The sequence below is a fragment of the Hakea prostrata genome, unplaced genomic scaffold (genome assembly GCF_041222555.1).
Source record: "Hakea prostrata isolate BN-2017 unplaced genomic scaffold, UWA_Hpros_2 contig_92, whole genome shotgun sequence".
Taxonomy (NCBI): domain Eukaryota; kingdom Viridiplantae; phylum Streptophyta; class Magnoliopsida; order Proteales; family Proteaceae; genus Hakea; species Hakea prostrata.
The window spans coordinates 134,847-157,411 of NW_028291211.1; the positions used below are offsets into that span (position 1 = coordinate 134,847).

At 36.9% G+C, this 22,565-nt stretch overlaps 1 protein-coding gene across 1 annotated transcript in view; it reads left to right on the forward strand.

Moving 5' to 3' along the window:
- LOC148998929 (ABC transporter G family member 29-like) overlaps positions 1–9,591 on the forward strand; it is a 39,299-nt gene extending 29,708 nt beyond the window's left edge. The window contains exons 10-25 of the mRNA XM_089141598.1: positions 1,075–1,165; positions 4,082–4,383; positions 4,597–5,195; positions 5,300–5,460; positions 5,571–5,680; positions 5,878–6,031; positions 6,232–6,405; positions 6,495–6,658; positions 6,857–7,189; positions 7,299–7,589; positions 7,689–7,772; positions 7,911–8,044; positions 8,147–8,374; positions 8,504–8,675; positions 8,896–9,150; positions 9,322–9,591. Of these exons, the coding sequence (XP_088997724.1) occupies positions 1,075–1,165; positions 4,082–4,383; positions 4,597–5,195; positions 5,300–5,460; positions 5,571–5,680; positions 5,878–6,031; positions 6,232–6,405; positions 6,495–6,658; positions 6,857–7,189; positions 7,299–7,589; positions 7,689–7,772; positions 7,911–8,044; positions 8,147–8,374; positions 8,504–8,675; positions 8,896–9,150; positions 9,322–9,591 (3,522 nt within the window). The remainder of the gene's footprint in view (positions 1–1,074; positions 1,166–4,081; positions 4,384–4,596; positions 5,196–5,299; positions 5,461–5,570; positions 5,681–5,877; positions 6,032–6,231; positions 6,406–6,494; positions 6,659–6,856; positions 7,190–7,298; positions 7,590–7,688; positions 7,773–7,910; positions 8,045–8,146; positions 8,375–8,503; positions 8,676–8,895; positions 9,151–9,321) is intronic.
- Positions 9,592–22,565: the final 12,974 nt, after the last annotated feature.

The window sequence follows — 22,565 nt, forward strand, 5'->3', positions numbered from 1 at the left end:
AATATATTTAAGAGGGAGTACACTTCTAATCTATTTTGTTAGGTCTATTTTGTGAATACATGACACTATCTGAATAATGGAGGACAAACAACACTGGATGAAAATAAATGAGAGGGCAGAATTCTTAGAGATGATTTTTTTTTAATGTTTGATGACAACCCTCACGAAATTTGGTTCATTTTTCCTTTTTAAGAAGTTCAAGTTCGAATAATTTTTTATATAATAAAATTAAATGAGACCTTTTTCTTTTTGTAACTAAACAGGTGTCTTTTGATCGGATCATTATCTCTTTGATTTTTTACTACAAATATAGGGTGCTCGCCAGGGAATAATTATTTAAAAAATATTTGAGATGGGCCTACTGTAGATTCCTTTATGGGCCCCTTGTATTTTATACTCACTTGATGGAAAGATGATCTAAGCTTTTGATCACCCGAAAAAGGAATCCCTTCTGATCTTGTAGGTTTTGGAAAGGATTTTATCAATAAAAGAGAACTTCTGAAAAAAATATGATCTTTCACATAAAAATTTCACATAAAAATAATACGTCTAATGGATGAGATAGCGATATATCCAGCCATTGGCCCATTTTGGTATTAGCCCATTTTGGTATTTATTAATTTGCTTTTTTATTTTTTTATTTATATAAAAATGTATTAATAGGGTTGACATCTTATAAGCTACAAAAGTTTGATATACATGTCTATATATATGTCGATGGATATTTATGGTTCCTCTAGTAAGTAGCTTTATGCTTTTCATATATTTTTAGCATTTATTTTGTTGTTTTATAACTTTATCTTAGAAGGTAACATGTGACAAGGGACATTGAGTTGAGACCTCCTGTGCATAAGGATAAAGGACCATACTTTTTTCCTACCTCTTCAATACATATTTAGAAGAGAATCCCACCTCTAGTTCATCTTTTATGTATTTAGAGGTGGACACATCTTCTAAATTTTTGATGGAAAGATATGAGAAGATCCAAATTGAAAGGCATTGAAGTCTACCTATCTATAATATATCAAAGAACTCTTAAGCCAAAGCACTCCTAATATGTTGTACTTGGAACAGATATTAGGGCTTGACATATGTCAAGGCACAGCCGTTGGAGATCAGATGCGTAGAGGAATATCTGGTGGACAAAAAAAGCGAGTGACCACTGGTAAGTTGGTTTTTCTTATCCACTTGCCTAGCTTTTTGGAACTTGCGATTTTATATATATTCAGGGTAAGGGCTATCATATATACCATTAGTGAAAATCGAACCCATACCTCCTCAATTCTTGAACTAGCATAGGGATTTTCCTCAATTCTGTTTAGGCATTTTATAAGTAGGCTTGATAAACCGCTTTGCAAATTTTCTCGCGTTAGGTTCTTCTAGCTAGGCTTCTACTTTCTAAAGTGTAATGGACTTCAAAACAGAATCCATTGTTAGTCCCTCTATAATTAGGGAAAGCTGTTTCTCCCTGCTTTTGCCTCTAATAAAAGTTTTATTTCCTGACCAAAAAAACCTTTGACCTCATCACTTAGAGGTGTTGGTTGCTAAGCCAACCAATTGGTGGCCTGCCTTGCCTAGTTTTGATTGGTTCATACTTCACATTTCATTGCTTTGTTTATGGGTTTTTTTGAGAATTTTCATTTTGGACTACAAGGTCTTTTCAAGCATTTTAATTATCACTAACATTATTGATAATTTAACAAAAGAAAAAAATAATAATAATTGCATTGCCACCTCCAAATTAGAGGTCTTAAAGCGCTAATATCCCAGTTTATGTTTGAAAACACACACATCCTATTGAGTTATAATTGTTAGTTGTACAATTGTAAAAACCTTTATAATCTTTGTGTATAATGCAGTGAAAAGAATTCATCTACACTTCTCTAATAAGTCTTATCTGTGACCATAATTCGTGTTCTTCCCTCTTCTTCCTTTAGAAGGAATTTTCTTGGCATTGGCAGTAAAGCTGCAACTATTCCCTTGGCAAATCTGCTAGCTTGGAGTATCTCTCCAACTATCCGTTCTACTAGTGTCGGCAATGTCATTCGATGTCACACCCCATGTTACAAAGAAATCAAGTCATTGAAAAACAAAGATTACCTGAGTAGAAGATTTAGGTAATAGAACAAAGAAAAATATAACAAGAAAATTAGTTGATGGATAAACCTTCAAACATTATAATTAGTTGAAACAACAAATACACAAAACAGCCATGTTTTTTGGTTTAAAAAACACCATGGTCAGGTACTGGAAGTAATAAATACACTAAAACTAATTAGACTTTGTAACCTATGAAATTAATTTGGAAGATAAACCCTACAAATGCTAAATTAGTTGGAAAGATAATTTATATATATAATAAAGTGGGCAGATTGGAACATAAATGTCATGTGATGGGAAACAATAAGTATGCAAAAAGTAATTAGACTATGTAAGCCATGTGAGAAATGTGTTTTTTTTTTTTTTTTTTTATTCAAGAAAAAATTGAAAATATCTTTTGACTTATTATTTAGGGATATTACAATTATCCTCTAGCACTATAACTTCATTACTAATCAGATTCAATTTTTTACAAATTACTTATTGCCACCCTCATTTCTAACAGTATTAAGAAGCTATTGAGATTGGATGTACAATCTCCACTTTGCCTTTTGTCAGAATTAAAAGACCAAAAAACAATATTACTTTTATTTTAAAAAAGGGATAATTACTATTGCCCCCTTGTACTCTGATTTTATTACTACTTTATTCCCTCTATTTTTTAAAATTGCTAATCCAACCTTTAATTTTGTCTAAAATTACTAATGCCCCCTTCCATTAAGTTCAGTTAATTTTTCTTTTCTAAAATGAAACTACCGAATAAAGAAAAGACTTGATTTTTCTCTCTAAAAAGAATTCGCAAAATAAAGGAAATATGTGATTAAATAAAACTTAAAATAGAAACTAAACTATTAGGAAATATCAAATGTAATTCAAAGTTGAAAATTGAAAATCTCCTAATATATGCTAACCATTGTACAAAGTGTGGTCCCACCAAAGCAAAAATTTATTGTAAAATATAAGATTTTAAGGATATAATTGATATTCAATATAGTTTTTAAAAATGAAGGTAATGTCATATTTTTTAATTTCTTAATTTTAATGAAGGGTAAAATAGACATTACATATTTGATGTTAACAATCACCTAACACCATTAAAAGTGAGGGGGGCAATAATAATTTCATAAAGAAAGAGGTTTGATTAGTAATAAAACCAAAGTACAAGGGGCAATAGTAATTATCCCTTTAAAAAATCATATAGAATATAAAAATTTTAACTATATATTATTGTCATTTTGAATTTCAAAGAGTTTGATCAGGATGAAATGAATAAATAATTATAGACCTTAGGATTATTTTGATTTTTTTTTTAACAATACAAAGATGTCACATTATTAGTTAACTAACGAAGTTTAACGGTAGAAAGGCATCAATAATTTTAGGCCAGATTTAAGATTAGATAATAATTTCAAAAGGAACATGAGATAAGATACTAATTAAGCTATAGTACTATGGCTTTAGTAATTATCTTTAATATTTTTGTAACTCTTATTCAATGAATTTCTTTGGGAAAAAATATGGAGAGCTAGTAATTGTGTTATGTTTTGATATTATAGATATTTTCTTTTTCATATAAATTATGGGGAGACAAAAAATTGTTTAGGGCACTTAAAGGACAATTCCTTTATTTTGTTGTATTCTTTTTGAATAAATTGTGTGGAAACATTAATACTAAATGTCCATATATTACATCAATCATTAACATAGGATGTTAATGAGCCTAGGTCCTCCACTCATTAGGCCTATCATCTCTTCATATTTTTCTATCATACATTAGGAGGAGGTTCATAGGAGTCTAGTCATATTTTTCTATCAGTGAGGGTTTCATTTGTGATTTTTTTTTTTGTTAGAACTTAAAGGTGGACCTCCTCCTAATATGTAGAAAAATGTGATGCAATTACTTTTTAGTGATAGGAGTGTGACAAAATGACTTACCAAAAGAGTTTGTTAATGCTTTAGAAAAATTTGTTTGTTGATGCAGGAGAGATGATAGTAGGGCCTATAAAGACACTATTTATGGATGAGATATCAACGGGTCTAGATAGCTCCACAACATACCAGATAACGAAATGCTTGCGGCAGATTGTTCACTTCAGCCAAGCCACCATCCTTGTATCCCTACTCCAACCTGATCCAGAGACATTTGATCTATTTGATGATATCATCTTATTATCTGAGGGCCAAATCGTGTATCAAGGCCCACGAGAGCATGTCCTCGATTTCTTCGAGAGTTGTGGTTTTCAGTGTCCTCAAAGAAAAGGAATTGCTGATTTTCTTCAAGAGGTAAAAATGAGTAACTCAACATTCATATCACCTCCCCCTTTGGAGAAACACTTTGCTCCCCTGATTTTTTTTTATCATACATATCATGTGAGGTATAATTGAGAGGTGGGAGCCATGGTGGCCTCATTTGGATCTGACATAATATGTGTGCTGAAAAAACTCCGTTGAGCCATGAATCCTACCATTTTGATTCTTTTGTTGCATGTGTGGCAGGTAACATCAAAGAAGGACCAAGAGTATTATTGGGCCAACAAGGAGAAGCCATACCGGTACGTATCGGTGAGTGAATTTGTGAATCGGTTCAAGGAGTTCCATGTTGGATTACGGCTGGAGGACGATCTCCAGTTACCGTACGACAAGAGCAGAAACCACAAGGCAGCACTTGTGACAAACAGACACTCTGTTCCTAAAATGGAGCTTCTCAAGGCCTCCTTCAACAGGGAATGGATTCTTCTCAAGAGAAACTCCTTCATCTACATCTTCAAAACTATTCAGATCATTATCATGGCTCTAGTCGCAATGTCGGTGTTCGTGAGGACCCATATGCACACCTCGAATGAAGCTGGTGGTTTTTCCTATGTGAATGCCCTCATATATGGTTTGTTTGTCAACATGTTTAATAGCTACGCAGAGCTCAGCATCTCCATTTCAAGGCTTCCTGTGTTGTACAAGCAGAGAGACCTCCTATTATATCCTGCTTGGGTCTTCGCCCTTCCAGATTTTCTCCTTAGACTCCCTATTTCCCTGTTTGAATCTGCAATTTGGACGATCATTACCTACTATCCAATAGGTTTTGCCCCAGAGTTTATCAGGTGATTCAATTCTGTTGCATACTCTATTTCACTTGTTAATATAGAAACAAGTATAATTCCTTGCATAACTGAACGATTTTATAATCTTCTTCTTCTTTTGAAAGGTTTTTCAAGCAGATATTGTTGTTTTTTTTCACTCAACAAGCGGCTGGGGGGCTCTTTAGGTTTGTTGGTGGAGTGTGCAGGAATATGGTCGTTGCCAACACAGGTGGATCACTAATGCTTCTCATTTTGATCATGCTTGGTGGTTTCATACTCCCTCGAGGTCAGCATTGTGCTGGCAGTTGTTCTTTTATCGATTCTGATCTGAAATAAAAACTCCATTTATATATTACTGTTATTGTGATTAATAAAAGTAATGCTTCTTTGTTACAGGTCAAATTCCGAAGTGGTGGAGATGGGGCTACTGGGTTTCACCTATGTCATACATTTATAATGCTATTGTGGTGAATGAGATGTTTGCTACTAGGTGGATGGACAAATTTGTATGTATATCATTATTTGTTCTTGTTCCTCCCTGAGATTGGCTATTACAAGTATATGATATAGAAAAGTGCAAAAGATCTAACCAACAAAACCATGTCTTATTGAAGTTCCTTTTTTGCATCTAGGTCTTTACATTTTCCACTTTAGTGGGAAAGTTTAAATTCTCTCTCTTATTGGATTTTGAATTCTATGACAGGCACCTGACAATGTTAGAAAGTTGGGTGTCGCCGTAATGGAGACTATTGATGTCTTCCCTGAGGACAAATGGTATTGGATTGGGATTGCTGCCCTTTTAGGGTTCACATTGCTCTTCAATTTTCTCTTCACCCTTTCGATTACTTACTTAAACCGTAAGTTCAGTTTCATTCTAATTGGGGAATATAGTTTTTCATTTTTTAGTTAATTTTGTCATATAGGGGCTGCTAGAATTTTAAGAGTAATCTGCAATGAGTTATTGACTGATTTCCCCACTTAATCCGTCTTCAGTTCAGGCATTAATCTGAAGTCATTACTTCTCATGTTGCTTTCTTTTTGTAATAACTAACAATAGCTATTGGAAGACCACAAGCAATTATATCCAAAGAGGCAGCCCATGAAATGGAGGTGAGAGAAGAAGAACCAAGAATCATAACAAAGTCAAACCAAGAAGCAACTCCTCAGTCTTTATCTGCAGCAGATGGAAATAACTCAAGTAAGAAGTGCAGCATTAGCACCAATTTTTGTGGTTAGTTCTTCCAACAAAGTGTAGACCTCTGATACAAATCACTAATATGATGACTGGAGTCTTCCTGACATGGACTTTGAATTTGTTAGGAGAAATGGAAATCCAAGGAATGAATAGTCAAATGAATGCTAACGAACTTGGTAGAAACGCTGATTCAGTTCTTGAAGGAGCAAACAGGAGGGGAAGTGCTCTTCCATTTGTACCTCACACAATGTCCTTTGATAATGTGAATTATTATGTTGATGTGCCTCAGGTTAGACCTTTTCTTCTGGTTTCTCTCCTTAAACCTCAACTTTGGAACTTGAATTGAATCGTCACAAGAGATCTTACTATTCTGTACTTTACCGAATGGATGACACTTATTGATGTTGACATTATGGAATAAACTCACAAATCACTAGAAATTTGAGTTTCCATTCAACAAGTTAATTGAATAGATGATTTCTGATAGGCAATGAAAGATCAAGGGATGAGAGAAGATAGACTCCAATTACTTACAGGGATAACAGGGGCATTTAGGCCTGGTGTCCTCACGACATTGATGGGAGCTAGTGGGGCTGGAAAAACGACATTGATGGATGTTCTGGCGGGCAGAAAGACAGGAGGATACATTGAAGGTGATATCAAAATCTCAGGTTTCCCTAAGAAGCAAGAAACCTTTGCAAGAATATCAGGTTACTGTGAACAGAATGATATCCACTCCCCTCAAGTCACTGTAAGGGAATCCCTGATTTACTCTGCTTTTCTCCGTCTTCCAAAAGAAATCAGCAAAGAGGGAAAGATGGTAATATTACGGTGGTCTTTCTTTACTTTTTTTTTTCTCTCTCCCTAGCATTGAGGTTTTTTAAAAAGATGTCCAAGTGCTAATATACTGCTACACTGAAATCTTTCAGAATTTTGTGAATGAAGTGATGGATCTGGTAGAACTTGATAATCTCAAGGATGCTTTAGTGGGACTTCCAGGGGTTACTGGTCTGTCAACTGAGCAGCGGAAGAGGTTGACAATTGCTGTAGAGCTTGTCGCTAACCCTTCAATAATTTTTATGGATGAACCAACGTCAGGACTTGATGCAAGGGCAGCTGCTATTGTCATGAGGACTGTAAGGAACACGGCTGACACTGGCAGAACAATCGTCTGCACAATTCATCAGCCTAGCATTGATATCTTTGAAGCTTTTGATGAGGTCAATTACCTCCTACTCTCCCTCCATGCATGCATGCACACACAAAGACACTTCTATTCATGATCAAGTAATATATACTAATATGGTGTTATGAACCAGCTACTATTGATGAAAAGAGGAGGACAACTAATCTACGCTGGACCCTTAGGACAAAATTCTCAAAATATTATTGAATACTTTGAGGTACTCTTCGTCGTCAGGTCTCCACCTTTAACTATTAGTTATTTTGGCCGAGCAGTTGCACCCAAAAAAGTATGGATGAGTAGCAATGATAGTTATAACATGCTACTATCCTCTCTAGTACTGATTTAATCTTTTCAGGCTATTCCTGGGGTCCAAAGAATCAAAGAGAATTTCAACCCTGCGGCATGGATGCTGGAAGCAAGCAGTACCTCAAATGAAGTTCGAATTGGAATTGATTTTTCTGAATATTACAAATCATCACCTTTGTTTCAGTAAGTGGAAACCGTTGCCCTGGTAACTGGAAGAAAAGAAATAATAATAAGTATTATTGTGCAAACCTATTTTGGTAAATTTCTCTTTGCTTTCATTGTCAGGCAGAACAAGGCATTAGTTAAGGAGCTCAGCACCCCAGCCCCTGGAGCAGAAGATATCTATTTTACTACTAAATATTGTCAATCAACATGGGAGCAGTTCAAATCTTGCCTTTGGAAGCAGGGGTGGACTTATTGGAGAAGCCCAGATTACAACGTTGTCAGATTGATCTTCAGCCTTGCCTCTTCCCTTTTGATTGGGACAATTTTCTGGAATGTTGGCTCTAAAAGGTCAGTGCCATCTTCTTAGGGGACTTCATCTACATTTTCTCAATCAGTCATAGCAGATAAACGGTAACCTTACACCTGACCTGATCCTGAATAACTAAACGAAAATCTTGTTTTTTGCTTATTGTTCAGGGAGAGTGCAACTGATATAATTGTCATTATTGGAGCCCTGTACACGTCAGTCCTTATTGGTGGATTTAGTAATTGCTCAACAGTACAACCAGTTGTTGCCACTGAAAGAACTGTTTTCTACCGGGAAAGAGCTGCTGGGATGTACTCTGCCTTACCATATGCTATTGCACAGGTGATTACAGTAGTTTTATGAAGTAATAAGAATTAGTTGGCAATTCTTTTTGTCTTCCATAACTGAAGACCCATGTTTGTCAAACCAAACTACAACCAGAAGTTGGTTCTTAGGCATGCAATTCTGCCTTTTAATTTCACCAATTAGTCAATGAAGCCCAGCCATAAGTCTTAAAGCCATGTTAACTAATCTAACCTTCAAAATGTCCTAACTTAAGCAGGTGGTCACTGAAATACCATATGTATTTGTGCAAAATGCATATTACGCGCTGATTGTGTATGCTATGATCGGCTTTGAATGGGAAGCAGCAAAGTTCTTTTGGTTCTTTTACATAAGCTTCTTGACCTTTCTCTACTTCACTTTCTACGGAATGATGACAGTGGCCATCAGTCCGAACCACCAAGTTGGAGCAATATTGGCGGCTTCTTTCATGAGTTTCTTTAATCTCTTCTCAGGCTTCTACCTCCCTAGAAAAGTAAGTCTACTTTATCTGTAGTTCTGCTTATGTCAGTGTACAACTAACTCAGGATTGTTCAGCTTTAGTTTATTTGCATTAGACAAGTTATAGAGATATGGAATGCTAAACCATTATTCTTTTGTTCTTTTCTCTTTCTTGTTCTTCTGATTTTTTTGCACTATTTTCCAGTTAACTCCAAAGTGGTGGATCTGGTATACTTGGATTTGCCCATTAACATGGACAGTTTATGGGCTCATAGTGTCGCAATATGGAGACCTGGAGCAAGAAATTGCAGTTCCTGGAGGAAACAGACAGAGCATTAAGACCTATGTGGAAGAACACTATGGGTATGATCCCAATTTTATGGGTCCAATTGCAGGAATTCTTGTTGCCTTTGCAGTCTTTTTCGCATTTATGTTTGCATTTGCCATTAAGGTACTTAACTTTCAACGGAGGTAGAATCATAGAGAGCAATATGCCATATAAGAGCATCCTAAATGCATAAGTATCTAGATTGGTTCTCTATCGAAGTTCTGGTAAAGAAATATGAAGCTGCATTGAAGAATGGTATCAGTTGCTCCAGATTTGCATTTATCTATTTGGAATAAGAAATGTTCTGTATCAAAGGGCTTGTTCTTATTAATGAGGATGAACTGAGGTTGGAAACTTTAGATGTTTATGAAATGGTTGTAGTAAGGAAGAAGGCTTTACCATTGTACCTTTTGTGTAAGAATTAGTTAGACTGACTCATTCTACGCCCAACTAGAGTGGGAGATGGCTGTAGATAGGAACAAAATTAACAAAATGAGAAGTATAAGGCTGGTTGAGAAGAAATTGGACGTCCATGCCAAAGAGTTGGATTTGAATGGTAGCTTAAGAATAAACAAGCATCAACCCAAGAGACATCAGAGTTTTTTTCAATTGGTTCAGTCAAACGACCTACATCCAAGAATGAGTACAGTGACTCAAGTATGCACTAATCATCATCAATAATAATGTTACAGTTCTAAGAGCTTTCCTCTCTTAACTCTCAAACAAGATAAAACAAGAACATAGTGTGTAAACCGAGCATGGAAAACTACCTACACTCCCAATCGTGGTGATCTTACCAAGCGTAGAGAACACCAGCATTTAAGCAACCTTCCACGCTTAGGATGAAGCCAAAACTCCACCAAGAACCATTGCATTTGAGAAGAACAGAGAGGAAGAAGTAGAAGTAGAGCACCAACAGCTAAACCTAGAAATGGGTATTTATATATTACAATGAATTGACACAGTACCCTCAAAACTTATGTGCATAACCTGAGAGTAAATACTAAAACTCATCAAAGAACAAAATAAATAGTGAATTGAATAGAAAATGTCTTCAACATGTTCAAAGCATATTTGAACTTTGCTAATTGGTACCACACCTTGGTCATAATGTTTGTTAGATTGATAGAGGTATCAATTTTATCCATATTGGCAATCACGTCCCTAATAGAATGCAACTTCATATCGATATGCTTAGTTCTTCATAATAAACACTACTCTTAGAATGACACAATGCACTTCATGAATTGCAATAAATAGTAAAATGTAAATCACCAAATCCAAGCTCACCAAGAATACCTTTTAACCAAAGACATTTTTTGACAGCTTCAACAAGAGCAATGTACTTAGCTTCAGTGATTGAAAGTGCCACCACATGTTAAAGTGTGGACTTCTAACTCATCAAATTACCAGTGAGTTGTAAACAAGTATATGATAATGATGTTCATATTATTAGCACAACATTATCATAAACAATTCTATATGCAACAGAATTTTTCAATTCTATATGCCACAAAACAATAGTCCAATGCATGTCACAAGGCTTGCTTATGAACCTACAAACAAGTCCAACAGCTCTACAATTTGTGTTTCCAAACTTCTCAATTAACTTATGAACACAACTAACTCGTGATAAGGTTAAAACACCCTTAGGCTATCTCAGTGAATGTCAATGCCAAAAATACTTTTAGCCAAATTCCTTAGTTTGAGAATAACCCTTGGCTACTAAACTAGCCTTAAATCTAGGTTTTTCTAGAGCCTCTTTATATGTCCTAGACTCACTCCCCTCAAGCTATAGCAACAGTAAAGCCATATGAAATGGGATCATATTCTGAACTTGAGTTTCCACTCACATTGGCTTTAGGGTCTCTTAATCTCCTTCCTAGTCTTTTCTAGCCAAAATATAATTATCTAAGGGACCCACTTCCTTAACTTCTTCTTTTATACTTAAAGAGTCACCAACAGGACTTATATCATCATCTATCTCTATGGGATCAGAGGTATCAAGGTCAATGTTAGGTTTATCTTCAAACTCCATCTCAAGAAAACATCTATTTAAGTCTTGGGAGTTGAAAACACCACTAGAGGATATAGGTTTCACAAATTCTAGCTCATTAAACTTTACATCCCTACTTATGATCACCTTCTTATCTTTTACACAACAAAGCTTATACCTCTTCACATCTAAGGGATATCCTAGGAAAATATATTTTCTCTCTCTAGGCTCCAACTTCCCCTAACTTTAGTGGACAAAAGCCACACACCCGAAATGTCATCTCAAAGTATTATAATCACACTTGGTTTTACACCATCTAAATTCAAGTGTATCAGAGTCAATGGCTAAACTAGGAGATTTATTAATGACAAAACAAGTTGTGCTCGCAGCTTCAGCCCAAACTTTTTCCCCCTAAACTAGATTCAATTAACATGCACCTACTATCCATTACGGTCCAATTCATCCTCTCAGTTGTTCCATTTTGTTGGGATCGATATATGTGCAAGTCCTATGCCAAGTAATACCATATTTTTTTGCAAAAAATAAAAAATTATTATTGCAAAATTCATGTCCATTATTAGTCCTTAATTCCTTAATTATTTTTCCTTAATTATTTTTTCCAGTGTGGTTCTCAATTAAGGTCTTTCATTTTAGGAACTTATCAAAAACACCATATTTGTCTCTTAGAAAATATAACCAAGTTTTCCTAAAATAATCATCAATTATAGACAAAAATATTTGGCACTCGAGAGGGATGGAGGAACATTTGAGCTTCCCCAAAGTTCTGAAAACATATATTCAAAGGTTTGGGAGGTTTTATAAGTGGAGTGTGGGAATACTTGGTCTTGTGGATGTACACATCATAGAGATTTGAGGGACTAATTTCTTAAGGTTAATCTGACCACTTTTATATAGATGCCTTCGGTTTTTACTACTAATATGGCCTAACCTCTTGTTCCAAACTCCACCTTACTCGATATTTCATTAGAGATTGAAGCAGCCCCTAAAACCACACTCGATTTAAAAAATAGAGCCCATTCCTCAAATTAGTAGACAAAATAACACTACAGCTGCCCTTTAGATAGCCATCTTTTGAGGAGCAATGGTGATGTGGAGAAATTATGATCGAACTTGGTTCATTCTTGGTTCGACCCTCGACTCCGGTCGAGACAAAGGGAATCGACTCTGCTCCGAGCGAGCCGGGTCCAGGAGGTAGCTTGCTGAGGAAGAAAACTAACTCAGTCACAAGCCCGCCTTAATCCAATACTTTTGAAGTAGGTTAATCAACCTAATGACGGCTAGCAGAATTCGGCGGCTGTCACTCATCGCTATCATACGGATAACCATCAAATAACAATCGGGTTATCCTAGAAGCTACTAGTCCAAACTAGTAGAAGTCTATCATTCAACGGATCTATTTGTGAAGATCCAACGACTATCCGAAGAAGGCTCAAATATATCCAATGAAGGAGATTCGAAGGTACACTCTATATAAGACATCACCTACCTACAAGGTAGAGGATGGACGAAAACATTGAGATTCTTACTATCTGAATTGTATTCTTGTTATTCATTTCTTAGCTATGTGCTCTAGCAGAGCCGTTTGTGATTAAGTTCATCAACTGATTTAGCCTTCGGAGGTGGACTCCCGATCCCAGCGGTCGGGCCACATCTGACGCTTTATTTTGTAGGTCATTCTCAGGAGATCTAAGGGCTGAGCAGATTTTGGACGCATCAAATGGTAACCTTTAGAGTCCAACTGATTCAAGCACAACAAGTTTCTTCTAAGGCACATGCCTAAATTGTTCAAGGCTCTAACCTTCCCATCATCCAACTTAAGTCTTATAGACCTTGTCCCCACAACCTCACATGTATTATCATTCCTCACTAACACTCTACCACCCTTAATAGGCGTAAAAGTGACAAACCATTCTCTCCTAGGGGTCATGTGAAAGGCGCAACAAATCCAAGATCTAGGTCACTACTGGGGGATACTACAAGTTCATCACTTGTAACATCAATCACATATGTGGCCTCCATCTTCTCAGTCCCATTCTCATTTTGTTTGTTTTGTAGTCTCTTCTTACAAAACTTCCTAATGTGCCCCTTCTTTTGATAAATATACAAATCCTTTTATTATTATTTTTGTTGTTATTATTCTTATTATTTTTCCTACAAATTTCTTATTATTATTATTGTTAAACTTCTTTTTAATCTCAAAGTTATTCCTATTTTTAGAATTACTAAACAACTCCTCACCTACTTGTTTACCTTTATTTTCAGACTTTAACTCAAAATATTCCTAATTTTCAAAGCCTCCATAACATCATCTAGGATCATAGTTTCCCTTCCATACTTTATAGCATTCCTCACACCACTATGTGCATTAGCTAAAGAATTCAAAAGTAATACAACAAGAGTATTATTTGATAACTCCTAAAATAAATCAACAAGATCACATGAAAGCTTATAAAAGTCTTCTAAATTATCATTGAGGGATTTAGATGCATCTATTTTAAAATCAAATAGTTATTCTTCCAATAATGTAATTGTCACATCCCCCCAGCTGGTACCGTAACTGCAATACCCAGAGGTGTGATCCACAACCCCAAAGATTAAGTCTCAACAATCACCCTCCCACATAGCATAATAGTAAAATCACAAACAAGAAATAATCACTATATTAATGTAACTAAAAGAATAATTAAAGTATGGATCTCAAAACAATATCAAAGTACGGAAGTGATACCAAAATAATTAGAGTAAAAGAATATGTGGAAGTAAATTATAATAAGAAAAATCCGGAAGAATAGTCAAACTAAATAATTACAACTTAAAGAAGTAAAGAAGACTATCAAACTAATCTATGTCTTCTAATGGCTCTTCTTCTTCTATTTTCGCCTTCTTTTCCGAGGTTTGTATTCATGTAACTTGGGATTAATGTCAAGCTTGTAATCCCACCAGCGTGCAAGGTGACATCTATCACTGTTGATCTGATCCATGATAGAACTCCATACCAGTATTTGAGTCGCACCATGAGCTACTATCAACTTCCATTGTTTCCTTAGTTGCATAATATAAGGAAAGGACCCGAACAGGTGCTCGGGATCTCTTCTTCACCTGCAAAGTCATCTAAAACAAACATTGTCCACAAAGGGTGAGCTTAAAAGAACTCAATGAGTATTTCACCTACAATAATAATTACAATCCAATTCAAGAACAAAGCATTATGCAATATGATATGAGACAATATGCAAGTATGCAACTAACTCTAACATATGTTAGTCTCTAATGGTGGACACACATTAAGATAGAACTCCAGCCTCCTCTGGGGTCTTTGTACCTCTGATCCTTTAAAGACTGGCTACCTCTTTTGGGTTTCGACAAGGGGTTATGGGCACACCTCTTAGACTATCACCATGGCTGGGGTTTAAGTCACTGCTCTCTCACCACACCAGTTGGTATGAGTACTGATGTTTGTCAGGGTTATACCTAGCCTAGTGCAAATCCTCTACTTAGGGTTGGATACTTCCCCTTATGCCTCTCATAATCGGTTCCGGTATCCTTCCCCCTAGAGTCATCATATCCTATGGCACCAACCAACTCGGACTACATACTCTTAACCCTATTGGTCATCCACATATAATAGACGTGAAGCTCTCATGTCCTCTCATGGGTTGTCTACCGGTCTTGAGCACCCATGAGCCTAGGCTTATTATAATGTGACCTACCAATGAATGGCCCCCACCAAGTGATTATGTCCTCTCATGGGTTGGCTACAGGTCTTGAGTGCCCACAATCCCCACTGCTGCCATGGGTCACTCGGCCTCAATACCCATGCCAATAGGGTCAGGATTTCTAACCAAACACTAAACATTTATAGACATCCTAGGTATGACATCTAGTAATCATGAAAAGCGCCAAGGGGCTTTACTGAAATCATATTGTGAAGTTCATAGAAGAGCTAGAGTGAATGAGGATTCACTCTAGAACTAAGAGAATAGAAGAATAGGTCATTATGGTAAATTTAAACCTTCTTCAAAGTCTCTACATTAGGTAGAAACAATAGAGAAAGAAGAACTAGAAAGAAGAGAGTGGATGCTAACCTTGTAGAAGAAGAATTGTCGGACAAAAAACTTCATTGATGCTCCCAAATCTTCCTTCACCTTGGAGAGGGTCCTCTAGAGTGTCTCTAACGTTCTTTGACGGCCTTAGGACATAATGACACATTTTAGAACAAAAAATAATTAAATAGGACTTCAAAAACCTAATTTCCCAAAAGTGTCATTTTTGCCCCGAGATAGGTCTCGTCGCCTAGGGCGACTAAGGCAAGCTGCCAACCTGAACCTTTTGGTAAAAAACTGCATTTTGGTGTTCCGAAAGTCCTAACTTCATCTAGGGTCCTTTTCCAAGTTATAGAAGGGTTTTAGCTGGTTTTGCGGGACCTTCTACTTGTGTCATTACTGTATTCTTGATCCATCTACCAAGTCCATCAACATTCAAGTTAGTTATTCTTCCGAAATTCAACAAAGTTACTAACTTAGCATCATTTCCATCTACTTCCATTGGTTCTAAGTCAAACCAATGGGTTCAATTCAGATGACCCATAGTTGCCTTCTTCCTGCACTCTCGATTTCGGACCCACAATATGGATTTTCGGGTTAGGGTTATGAGGGATTTCACATTGTAATACTAGGGATAGAGGTAGTCATATAAGGTTGATCAAGTTTAAGCCAAATCTCCATTGTAGTATTGAAGTCTCTAACCCTCCTCATGACACTATTGCGCAGGTGTAGGATCAATGTGGTGTAGCACAAGTCCACGACATCTTGTTTTCATAAGTCATGGTTGATGGAAGGCCCTTAACCCCCTTGAGGGCTTTGTGCAATGGTTTTGGACTAGGATGGCCTGCATTCTACTTTTCCAAACTATGAAGTCACCTCATCAAACTTGTTGAACTTATATTGAGTAGGAGCCATGTTAGGGAAAAATAAAATAAATCAAAATATTGCTAGGAGTTAGAACCACAATAGAATACAAATCAAATCTGAAGCTCAACTAAAGTACCAATAGAGGCTTAATTAGATCTGATTCAAACAATAGAATAGAAACAGAGAGTATAGTATGTTTGAACAACTAACACCATAGAATAAATTCATTTAACAAAATATAATATTAATCAAGAAAAAGAATTAATCTAATAGTAGTAGAATGTAGGAATTACAAGAACAAAATGAAATAAATAACCAATCTCTAATCACAAGTCTATTTCATGCTTCAATTTCTTAAATACAACATATTAGATACAAAGCCCCAAATTGATACAAATAGAAGGTCTAAAAGGTTCAAACACACAACAGATTAGGGTTTCAAATAACTGAAAGCCTAGAATACCAAATTCGAATCTATCAGAGGCAATTTGAAGTTAAAGATTGTGGGTTTTAATTTTAACCCCTTAAACAAGGTTAGAAACAAAAGCCTTAACCTAATTAGGTCAAACCAGAAATTAGGGTTAAGCCCTAAATTAGGGTTTCTTTGTATGATGACCAAATCAAGGAATTTCAGATATAGATTAGCAACAATAGACAAGAAACTATGGTTGCTAGCTTCAATTAGAAGAAACAGAGACATAAAAGTACATATTAAACAAGGAATACAAGATTAAACATGGCTCTGATGCCAATATACTAAGAGACTACACCTAATATATGCAACAGAAAGAATAAACAAGCAATTACAAAAGAAATGTTACATCCACCCAGCCGATATCCATCCACTCGAATACCCAAGGGAGTGATCCACAACCACAAAATCCAGTTTCATGTCACATCCCACACCATTCTACATAATAACATAATCATGAGCAAGAAATCAAAAGTCCAATATTAGAAATAAAAATATCATAAATTGTCAAAGGATCTCAGAAGGATCTCAAAACAATAAATGGAAGCGAAGACAAACTATTTTAAATACTAATCCTCAAAAGAAAGGTTAAACTAGAAGGAATAAGAAAGACATAGTCTAATTCTTCCAACGTTTTGATTTCTTCTTCAAGTGTTTATCTCGTTGCATCTTTGGATCTATATCTAACTCGTAAACCCAACGGCGAATTAAGCGAGTCCCATCACTGGCACTTGGATCTTGCCACGAGTCACAATATGCTCTCATCAATTCCTTAGTTGTACAATGAAGGGAAAATATCTCCGAACTCGGGGTTTCTTCTTCACTCGTGTAGACATTGGAAAAAACATACCACAAGGTGTCAACATCCACCCAACCGGTACCCTACATGGCATACCTGAGTGTGTAATCCACAGCCCCGAAGACCAAGTATTGAGTAATCAACCTCCCATATAGACAATAACATAATCATGAATAATAATAATCATTGTGCAAAAGATGAACCAAAGATCCAAATAAGGAAAGAATAAACCATATATATAATCAGAGTACGAAAGATAATCAGAGTGTCTAAATCAATAAGTAAAGTGAGGCGGAATCCCACTCTACAACCAGCGGAATAGTAGTTCTAAAAGAAAAGGAAAGATTACAACTGTATCTAAAATAGGAAAGAAAACTGAAGCATACTAAACTAAAGTCTATTCTACTTTATAGAGAACATCTTCATAAACGTAGACTTCATCAACTATGCTCAGACGTTCCCATTCCACATCAGGGCTAATCCTGGTAACAAGCAAAACCACATGAGGAATCCTTAAGGTAATCTTCATGGTTGCCAGCACCTTGCGTGTAGTACGCCTCTTCAGTTTGTGCTTCCTCGAATTGACTTTCATAGTCATCAGTACCTGTAGAGTAGTCTAACAAACATTGTACAAAAGGATGAGTTTCAAAGAAACTCAGTAAGGCAGTTAATCCATATCAACATATATAACAGGATTTCAAAGCAAAGTAATATGCTATATGATATGAAACACATGATGCAATATGATTCTAACTCTATGTATGTTGGTCTCTATTGGCAGACATGCTTTAAGTCATAGCACCGTACTTCTTTAGGAAGGTCTCATCACACAACGCCTTTTGGTAGTGGGTCCAGCATCCCTCGGGACATTCCATGGCTAGGGGTATAAGTCACCACTCTCTCACATCACCATTGGTCTAAGTACCGGCGCATGTCACGGTCAACGCCTAGCCAAATGCAAGTCTCCTACTCAGTTACATCAAGTCAGATCCAGATACGTCTATTCCTCGTCCCTGACGATCCTTTCCGGTATCCTTCACACTAGAGTCCTCATTGTAAAACCCAGCCCTAACCTTGACCCGGAAACCTTGTTATTTGTAGGTCCAGTGACCCGAAGTAAAGTAAGAAGTCAGCTTTGGGCCATCCCAGTGGAGGACTTGGTGTCTGGCTTTGAATCCATGAGAGTTGATGATGAAGTTCTATTTATGGAAACTGAATCTTGATGAAGATTCGGATTAGTTGATGGACTTGGAGTGCTCTCTATCATGGTTTGAAGGCATTTCTACCTATTAGGTAAGTCACTTGATATGTGTGCAAAACCCCTTTAGGATTGGATTTGATCCGGGTCTTCAATTCCTGTTTTGAATTTTGGAATTGCATTGGTCGTTGATTGGTCGACTGGACCAGTCGACCAATCCACTCGACCAATGGGTGCTGTCTTTGGCAATTAGGTCTTGCTTGCTCTATTTAAGTCCAATCTCGAGTCTACTTCGTATTTGCTGCCTCCAAACTCTTTGGAATGAACCAAAGACCTCTGCAAGTCATCTCCCTTGCATCCTTGGTGTTTTTCTTGACGGATCTTCGTCAAAACTCTTCCTTTTGCATCAAAGGTATGTCTACACTCTCTTCTTCTCCTCCATCTCTGTTTTTCTTTCCTTTTTGAGTTGAGACAGTAGAGGAGATGCTGCATTCTTTGTTGCAAACATCTCTGGACTTGTCTCTCATGATCTTCCTAAGGATTAATGGCTAAAACAATGATCTTAACCATGATCATTGCAAGCTTTTGAAGGAATCATGATCAAATCATGATCTAGTCTTTGTTTATCTTTTGATTTGAATTCTGATCTCCTTGGATCTACTATATTGATCATGTTAGTAGTCAATTGCTGTGTTTTCTTTTCATGATCCATGATCTATCAATCTCTAGTTGTTTCTCTTCTACCATACCATGTTTTCTTCATGAATCATGATAATTACATATATGGTAGGTTTTGTTTCCTTATTTAGATTTATGCTCTTAGGTCTATTTTCTTGAAGATCTATGTATGCTTCTCATGATACCTTTACCTGAATCAATGATCCATTCTCCTATTGTTCTTGTCTTTGATTTCTATCTTGAATTCTTCAAGATCCATGATTGATCTAATTATGGTAACTTTTTGTTTCCTAATTTGTATCTTGATGACTTGATTTGATTAGTGTTTTGGGATCCCCTATATGTTAGGATACTACTAATGTAGTTTACCCCTTGATTAGTACCCTTTTGAACCACCAAATTCGGATTTTATATCTTAAAACTCTGATTTTATAGGCTACTGTCTGCATTGGTCGACTGATTGGTCGACTGGACCAGTCGACCAATCCACTCGACCAATGAGTACAGCAACTCTAGAATTGGTCTGTTTTGGATGTTTTGGTATCTTTCCTGTTAGGGATCTTTCCTAATATGTTGTATACACTTGTTTAGGACCTTCTTCTCAAGTTTGTCAAGATCTTACTTGATTTCTTAGGATTCCTTTGCGAGTTATAAAAGGTAAGGATGGTTACTTCTTTAACAACATAAATTGCATATCTTAGTTTTTTATATTTGAATCTTGTTAAGTTATTTCTTTAATTAGATTCTTATAATGTTATACTACTGTGGTATTGTCTTGATATCAGTAGCATTACTTATTCATATTGAATTGACTCATGTATGATTTACTTACCAGTTATATACAAATTGATTGTAGTTATTGATTTCTTTCCATATATGAAGTTACCATATATGTGATGATATGAATTGATGCATGTGTATGCTTAAGTATGGTTTGGAAAGGAGAGGTGTCCTTTTGACACTTCTGTCCTTGGACAACTACGGGAATATTATGGGATGTTTCCGGAGATGCCCTCTGGACACCTTCCTAAACTGTTGGATGACATATCTAGGACTGTCTAGTAGTGTTGGGCTAGGATGTCCCGTTATGTCAGACCCTAATCGGAGGGGTATTGAGACCAAACGACCCGTGGTAGCAATGGGGATTCATGGGCGCTCAAGACCGGTAACCAACCCGTGAGAGGACAGGAATCACATTGTGGGGCCATTTATTGGTAGGGTTGCATATGGATAGACTTGGGCTCACGGGCGCTCAAGACCGGTAACCAACCCGTGAGAGGACGTGAGAGCTTCCCGTTTGCCATATGTGGATGACCAGTAGGGTTGATGAGTCCGTAGTCAGGGACTATGAGGACTCTAGTGTGAAGGATACCGGAAAGGATCGTCAGGGACGAGGAATGGACGTATCTGGATTTGACTTGATGTAACTAAGTAGAAGACTTGCATTTGGCTAGGCTTTACCCTGACATGCGCCGGTACTTAGACCAATGGTGATGTGAGAGAGTGGTGACCTATACCCCCAGCCATGGAAATTCCCGAGGGATGCCGGACCCATTACCAACTGATGATGAGTGATTGAGACCTTCCTAAAGAAGTACGGTGCTATGACTTAAAGCATGTCTGCCAATAGAGACCAGCATATATAGAGTTTGATTCATACATTCATAGTTTGTCTCATACCATATTGCATCTATGTTTGTTTTGTAATCCTGCCATTTATGTTATTATGGATTTAAGTGCCTTACTGAGTTTCTTTGAAACTCATTCCTTTATTGTACAATGTTTGTTAGACTATTCTACGTGAGTTCTGAATATCATGACGGCCCCTATGAAGAAGCGCAAGGAGAAGAGGCATATCTCCAGGAAGGTGATTGCGGTTACAACAATTACACTGAAGATCCCGTGAGTGGTTATGCTCCGTACGATGCTTAGTCCGACCATAGAGTGGAAGCACCCTTGTGCTGTTTATGAGATTTATACTTATAGGGATGTTGTCTATAAGATTGAGAACAATTTAGTTACCTATTGTACCTGCTATTGGGATTAGATTTTATCTTGCTTATTCTCTTTTAGAACTACTTTTCCGCTGGTTGTAGAGTGGGATTTCGCCTCACTTTACTTATCTGATTTAGACACTCTGATTATATCTAGTACTCTGATTTATATATGATTCATTCTTTCCTTATTTGGATCTATGGTTTATCTTCCGCACTTTTATTATTATTGTTCATGATTATGTTATTGTTTATGTGGGAGGTTGATTACTCGATACCTGATCTTCGGGCTATGGATCACACTCTCGGGTATGCCAGATAGGGTACCGGCTGGGAGGATGTGACAGATTGGTATCAGAGCCCAAGGTTCGAGGAAATCCTAACCACAAAAGACAATAAATGAACATTCCAGAGTCATTGATCTCAAATGACTCCTCTACTCTTAGAAGTGAATAATAGAACACTTGGATTAGAAACTTAACCTATGAAGCATAATGAGAACATTTCCGAATAACATACCATAATTATACTTAAATAAATGTAACTAATGCAAAGAAAAGAAAGGTGCATAATATACAATAATTAAGTGAAACAAAATGAACTTCATTAATTTCTAAAGCTTTTACAACGATTACATCTGAAATGCATAAATGAAAATCCTAGGGTACAGTCTATCTAGGTGATCTTCTCCGATCTCTCGTATGCTCCGAACTCCTCCGCTAGCTGAGTCACCCGATGCTCTATCCTATCCTGTCGTGACTCCATCCTCTCATACATCTGCTCTGTCCGACCTCCATCCTCTCTAGCATGGAAGTCATCGATCTCATCTGTGCCCCAAGATCCGAAGTCTCCGGAACCGCATGTGAAGGGCCACACCGCCTCGAAGTGTGATGAAGGAAACTCGTGATGCACCGGCTCAGCCTCGTGCATCTCTCGTATCATCTCCGGCCTGATCATCACTATCGGGACCGATATCCTCTCCTCCATCCTCCGACTCCTGATCCTCATCCTCCGACTCCTCATCATCCTCACCGTCCCGACCGGGAGATCTCT